The 7,009-nt window shown below is 60.9% G+C and overlaps 1 protein-coding gene across 1 annotated transcript in view; it reads right to left on the bottom strand.

Annotated features, from left to right (window-relative positions):
* Positions 1–1,214: 1,214 nt before the first annotated feature.
* Positions 1,215–7,009, bottom strand: part of NLRP1 (NLR family pyrin domain containing 1) — a 34,723-nt gene continuing 28,928 nt past the window's right edge. The window contains exons 12-16 of the mRNA XM_040629847.1: positions 6,295–6,557; positions 5,740–5,865; positions 3,710–3,851; positions 2,443–2,487; positions 1,215–1,993 (exon numbers count right to left, since the gene is read on the bottom strand). Of these exons, the coding sequence (XP_040485781.1) occupies positions 1,665–1,993; positions 2,443–2,487; positions 3,710–3,851; positions 5,740–5,865; positions 6,295–6,557 (905 nt within the window). The 3' untranslated portion in view covers positions 1,215–1,664. The remainder of the gene's footprint in view (positions 1,994–2,442; positions 2,488–3,709; positions 3,852–5,739; positions 5,866–6,294; positions 6,558–7,009) is intronic.

Here is a 7,009-nt window from a genome sequence, read left to right as displayed (position 1 = left end):
GAGAGAGAGAGAGAGAGAGAGAGAGAGAGAGAGAGAGAGAGAGATGTGCTCAGGTGGAGGAGGCCTGGAGGGGCGGGATCAACGTTGGTGCCGAGGGGAAGAAGACCTGACCTTATGGAAAAAAATTTCTTTGGAAACTTCCTTTACTCCCCTGAGATGCGTGTTAGCAGTCATCCCCCAGCATCTGGACATTTGAAGGGTCTCATGACGCAGGTTTTATTAGATGGTAATAAATGATCTTTTCCCAACAATAGCCAGCCCCCTCAGGGTCCTGGAAACCTTATTTCCAAAATACCTGGGAGGCTTACTCTATCCCTAACCCCCTCCCAACTTAAAAGTATATAATGGGCCACTCCTCCTGACCCCAGCGCGGCTCTTTCTGTCCACGGGTCCTGTCTTGTGCTTTAATAAAACCACCTTTTTGCACCAAAGCTGTCTCAAGAATTCTTTCTTGGCAGTTGCTTCAAGCCCTAACGTCTTTCCTAAATCAAAGGGGTGTGGGCCCTAGGGGATGGCAGGGAGAAGTGACTCTCAGAGAGGAGGGTGACCGGCGACGGGAAGGGTGGTGGTGGCTACAATCAGCTTGTGCTTCCCTATCTCGGGCAGGGCTAGTTCTCCCGAGTTGAGAACAGCAACGGTGTACATGTTTTAATACGAGTGAGTTCTGTTCTAAGATTGCTGGCTCACTGGGACCGCGGGGTGGCCTCCTGACTGGGGACTGTTACGAAGGCGGCCCTGGGTTCCCGTGGATGGTACGGTGGCCGGAAAGGGAGCTAAGAGATGTACCTGGGGAGGGTTCCTTTACCACTTGCCTGTTAATAAAGCCTCACTTTATGCCTACCATGTCCCAGGCACTGTGCTAGGCTCTGGGAATAAACTGATGAGCAGATCTGAAACGGCTCCCGCCCTCTGAGAGCTTCCCAGGCAGTGGGGGGAGGCCAGCAATGAAGCAGGAGGGACAACGCCATGCGCTGAAAGCTCTGAGGGGTGGGGGGCACAAGGTGCCGCGGGAGCACGGGCCAGGGATGCGTAGGACAGGGGAAAGGTCGGGAGTCCGTTTGTGCAGGAGGAGATGTCTAAGCTAGGATCCAGAGTCCATTTCCCCATGGGCGCTTCCTTCTTCACCCCGTCCCAGCTCTAGCAGCCCATCTGGATTTCAGAAACAACCGAGCACACTTTGGACCGATAGAAGAACCAAGCTCGGCAAGGACAAGTGGAAAATAAAGCTCTTTTTTGCCCGTTTCCAAGCCATTGAAACCCCCAAGGCATCCACTCCCACCTTCTGTCTCCAGCCAGAGGTGGCCAGCCCCACGTTCCTCCTCCTCCTCCTTGAATCTGATGGCCCGGGGAGGGCTCTAGGCCTGGCTGCGGTGGCCGCCACACCAGGCTCTTGGGTTAGGCTTCTAGAAGTTCCACAGAAGTCCTGCCAGCTCCAGAGGGACGTCACCTGAAATGCTGCCGTCGCACCTGGACAGCTGGCCCGGGAAAGCCAAACCCCACATGGCATCCCTGGGCGTGGGAACGTGCAGCAGAGGCCTCATGGGAGCCCCATGACTTTGGAGCGAGAGGGCAACCCATCAGATGGGCACTGGTGTGCCGAGGGAGAAGCCGAGGCCCGGTGAGCGGTCCGCGGAGCCAGCCCTCAGCCGGTGCTGGCGATGGAGCTACGGGGCCGGCGGGGAGGTGCCCCGCTCTGCGCCACCGCGCCCCGTCTCCCAGAGCTCCATGATGAGGTAAGGGTGGGTCTCCCTCAGAGCCTGGTAGACCTGATCCTTGCAGGCCCGGTCCCAGGACCTGCTGAAACTGAACAGCTCCCGCATCTGGCCGGGCGTCGTGCGCTTGGCGCGCACCCTCTCGTACTGTTCCTCGCTCAGCACCTGCCCGTGCAGCTTGTCCAGCACCGGCTCCACTGACGTCACTCGAGCCACCAGCTGCTCCCGATGCAGGTCCATGAAGTGCAGCAAGGCCGGAGCGCCCGGGGGCGAGGGTGAGGCTGGCCAGGGACAAAGAAGGGCTCCCACAGCGGCTCTGACCTCTGACCCCATCCACCCCCACCCTCCCAGCTCTCTTCCCTCACTTCCTCTGCATCCCGCCTCCTTCTCCCCTGCAAAGGCATCTGACCACCAGACGGGCACCTGCCTCCCCTCTGTCGGCATCTAGCCAGGATTATTTGGCTTGAGCTGGGGTCGGGGCCCATGATGGGGGCATCTGAGGCCGTCCAGTGGGGAGAGAGGCCCCCTCTCCTTCCATGGAGGGGGTACCAGGGCCCCTGTGGGCAGGAGTAAGAGGATGAGGAGTGTCTCTGCCCCAGGGCACATGCCACCCTCCAAGGCCTGACCCCTGTGGGGGATGCAGTGGTCGAGTCCCTTCTCTCCCCCACCCCAGGCAGACAGTGCACCCAGGACTGCCCTGGCACTGTGGTCTCCGGCAGCTGTTACTGACCTGCTGGGACTGGAGGGACCAGAGAGGGCGCAGGCCGGAGATCCCCTGCAGGGAAACAGAGATGAAGCAGCATCTGTGCCCGAGCTGGTTAGGGACCCTCGTGAGGATCCTGGAAACCCCTACCCACACTCTGAGATTCTTTGATTCTGACAAGCAGCTACGGACAAGTTCTGGTCATACTGTGAGGCAAGGGCTGCTGGGGCCCTTAGGCATCGTCCAGGTGAGTCCCTTCCTTGTGCACGTGGGGAAACTGGGCCAGGATCATAGTCAGAGACAGAGAGAGAGGCATCTGAACCCCAGAAAGCATGGTTTAGTCCGGTCTCGGGCTGAACAGAACCGAGGCGGAGAACTGGCCAGGTCCCTCGCTAGGTAACGTGAACTATTTGAAATGTCCTTGCCTTGAGCAGGAATCTACCCCTTTGTCCTTGTTTGGCCTGGGTGCACACGGACCAGATCTGTGTGTCCTGGAGTTCAATGTCAGAATCAAGAAAATCTCAGCACGTGGGAGTANNAAGAATTTCAGCAGGAAGGACACACAGACACCCACACATGGGGGTCCTGGGGCCCATCCTGACTCGTCGCCTATAGGAGCACTGATGGAGGAAGGTGACGGGGATGGCAAAGAATTTAAAGACCGAAACGGAAGAGGACTCTGGGAGAAACCGGAGCTATCAACTCGCCGGAGAGGGGACTCTCAGGAAGCCGCGGTCACAATCGGCCAGTGTCTGAAGGGCTTTCCCACCCGTGGGGAAGCACACAGACTTCCGTCAGCCCCGAGGCCAGAATTCAGACCGAGAGGAGGAAGACATCGTCCAGGAGATTTGGGTTCTTGGGGGTGTCGGTGCTGACTACCTGTGAAGTTCCATCTGTTCCTGAAAGTTCGTTATTCGATCCGGGTTTGTCTACCGTGAAAATACTGGAACGACCCAGATTCGCGTGTCTGATCCGGTGCTGCCCCAACTGGCTTGAGCCCTTCAACCCCAGAACCCTTGTGTTCTTATTCATGAGAAACTTTGCCAAAGGCCCTGTGATCAGAACCCACTAATTCAAGGACAGCGTGGCGTCGCCGTGGATGTGGGCGAGCGCCTTGGCGGACGGGCGGGGTAACCTGTGTTCGAATTCTGTGCCTGTACCAGCTGGGGCACGACTAGAAAACGCCTGGCCCGTGTTTTCCCCTCGGCGAATTGTGGTCACACAACGGACACGCATATGCACGGCGTAACCGACTTCCTCCCTCCCACCTCCGCACCCCTGCACCTGACTTCACCTGGTTTCACCAAGGCTTCCCACACCACCGTGCCGTATTTTTTGTCTCTCACTTGAAGCCTGATCCCCGAGCCCAAGTGGCCGACGTAGAACTCAGAGAAAAGTTGGGGTTCTCCGGGGCTGCGGTAGCAGAGCTCCAGCTCCTGGAGAGCGAAACAGCCGTCAGCTGACCGCGTCCTGGGGGAGGGTGGTCTCTCCCCATCCAACACCTTCCCGGTGGCCCAGCGCGGCCCCATGGGGACGCTCCCCCGGTCCCCTGCACTGAAATGAAGTGCCACCTTCAGCCCCTTCTCTTTTCCTGGTTTTCCCGCAAATCCTGACTCGGGGTGGGGGGAGGGGAGGGTGAGGGTGAGTGGCGCCGGGCACCCCGTGGACGAGTCAGGACTCGCCCTTAAACGCACGGGTCGAAACCAGACCCTCTCCCTCCACCGCCCCCGTCTTGACCCCGAACCCTCGCTTCGCCAGCTGCTGGCCTGTCTCCTCAATGGGTCCTAAACGTGACCCACGTTCAGACCGTCCGCTGGCTCCGAGCACGCTTTCCCCAAACTCAGTAAATGCCACTGGATTTGGGCACCATCCCCAATCCCTGCCTCTCACACCGCACGCCAAGTCTTGCCCGCTCCATCGCCAGCGCCAACCCTGAATCTGTGGATGGCTCTCCGCCCGCGCGGTCTCCCTAGTGAGGCCAACAGCTCCCGCCTGCAGGACCCCGATGGCCTGCCAACTGTCTCCGACCGTCTCTTCTCGCTCTTGTGCGTTTCCCGTCCACTCCTGCCCAGCGGCCAGGAGCCCCTCTCAGAAAGTAGACCCCGTCTTGTACCCGCTAGGAGCTTCTCATTGCTCCAGACTGCACACGTGTGTGACCTGTCTGCCACAAGCCTCCGCGTGCCTGAGTCACGTCCTGTCACTCGGGCCCCACTCCAACGTCACCCCCCCAGAGACACGTGCCGGGCCCCCGGGGCTGGGTCCACGTCACGCTCTGACACAGCCTGGTTGTGTCTCCTTCACAGCCCCTCGTGGTTTGTGGCCACTGTTTCTTTTATGATTTACATAGGTCTCCTTCCGTCTGGATGTCATTGTGCCGAGGGCAGGGATCTGTCGGTCTTATTCCTGGACTGTCCCCACGGAGGACGGCACACAGTTGGCACTGGATAAACGCCCCTGCTAATGCTCAACACGACAGGAAAATCCAAGCTATCCATCCTTGGGTGAGCATTTCCTAACTCAAGAGATACCATCAGTTCCTCGTCCTGCTGGGCATCTGTCCTGCCCGTCATGTCACACAGAGCTTTCGAGGACTCAGCTGGCCGCATGAGGAGGAGGGACTGACTCTGGTTCAGCTATTCACTTGCTGCTGTTCCCCAGACACTCTGGCCCGAGCAGCGGAACCTGGGCCGCGGTGAACATCCGGATACGGTGGACGAATGTCCAGGGACCCGACATCATCCGTCTTCGGCCCAAACGGGAGACGGAGCGAGAGCAAAAGGCAGCCAGCCCCTCGCGGTGGGAGCTCAGTGCTCTTACGCACTGACCCGAGGCTGCCGTCCCTGCGTGTCCTCCTGGGGGACAGGCACGATCTCACAGAACTGTCCCCTCCAGACAGGTCACCGTGCAACCACAAACGCCAGACATGCCCCCTCGCAGAACACACGGCCTGCTTTCCCAGTTACAGCTGTGCCCCTGCGTGTGGCCCGCCTGGCGCTGAGGGGGTTAGCCGAGGTTCAGAGCACGGCCCGCTTCTAGAGTGCATTTCCGTTGTCTTCGTGTTCCCCCAAATATCCTACCGACGTCTAAATGCCAGGACTTGTTCTTTGCAAGCCTCTTCTGGAAAGGCCGCACCCCCAGTGCCCTGGGGCCCACTTGCACGCTGCCCCCATCCCGTATGTGCCCCTTCCTCCACCTGACCTCCTTCACGCTGCTCGCCCCAACTCCCCCGTGCTGTCAGCCGGGCCCCAGCTCCCCGCCGCGCCCCCCAGCAGTTCCGGGTATGACCTCTGACCCTGCTGACGGGCGAGCCTCTGGCCTGCTTACCTCGGGAATTGCTTCTAGGGTCCCCGAGCCGGACACGATGTAGCGGGAGCCCACGTAGAGCTGGGCCAGCGGGGGCGGCTTGTGGATCTGCACAAACTGGAATTTCTTCTCTTTGTCATCGATGGCCTGAGGGGCACACAGAGCACGGTCAGGGGAGGGGCTGGGCCGGCCGTGTGGCTCAGAGGGTCCGTCCACGGCGTTCTGCCCACGGAATGTGGTCTGAGCCAAGGGAGGTGGTACTTCTGTGTGTCTGTGTGGACGGAGTGGGCCGCTCTGCCCCACGGCCTGCGGCACCCAGAGCCCCGTGCTGGGCCTCTGTGATGCCAGGTGGGACCTGGGGCGTCGCTGGAGAGGAAGTTCGGGGGGCGGAGGTGGTTTGGGCACGGATGCCGGGCAAGAGGCCCCCTAAGCTGATTCACGGGGGGCAGCCCGTGGCCGACCAGGTCCCAGGGTTACCCGCCCGCCCTCTTCCCGCTGACCCGTCTGGGGGGCTCTCGGGCTGCACCCCGCATTTGCCCACAGCCTGCCCCGGCCCGGCCTGGCTCCTGGGGCCACCTTCTGAATACAGCAGTCGCTGGGGACCAGGTAGAGGTGGAAGGCGATCTCGTCCAGTTGGAGACGGTGGTACAGCAGCACCACGGAGATCACGGGGAAGAACCGCAGCGCGGCGTTGATGGTCCTCAGGAGCACACCTATGGGGGAGAAGCTGGGGTCCTCCAGGACCACGTGGTACAGCTCCACCCTGGTCGGCTTCTCCACGAGCATCCCCTCCTCTTTCAAGTGGGCCACTTGGAACAGGGAGGTGTCCACGTGGCCCCCTGTCAAAGCACGGAGTTGAGAGACAAGGATTTAGTGCCTCGAGGGATCGGGCTGGGCCGGGGCAGCAGGTTTCGGGGACGGGGGCTCAGTGGCCTGTCCGGGAGGAGGGGGGTCCTGCCTCGGTCTGGGGCCTTGGGAGGCTGTGGGCAACCCCGTCTCCAGGGCGGGAGCACGGTAGGGCCCCCCTGAGCCGAGCCCATACCAGGCCCAGCCCCTGGTCCCAGTGCTGGGGGCATCTGGCCCCGTGGAGCCGTGTTGGTGTGAACTCTGACCGTGTAGGCCGGTGGGGGAGGCCTGCGGGAGAACAAACAGCAGGAAGGGACAGCGAGGACATGGAGTGACCAACGTGGTGTCTGCGTTTGTCATGTGTACACTCCCCTTTTTGGGAAGAACCTCGTCCCCCACCGTTGTGAGGGGCTTGGCAGGAACCGAGCCCCCCCCCCCCCCCCCC

This window comes from Ursus maritimus, unplaced genomic scaffold (genome assembly GCF_017311325.1).
Source record: "Ursus maritimus isolate PB19 unplaced genomic scaffold, ASM1731132v1 scaffold_14, whole genome shotgun sequence".
In the NCBI taxonomy this organism is placed as follows: Eukaryota; Metazoa; Chordata; class Mammalia; order Carnivora; family Ursidae; genus Ursus; species Ursus maritimus.
The sequence above is the reverse complement of the archived record's forward strand: the minus strand, read 5'-3'. Positions and strand labels throughout refer to the sequence as shown.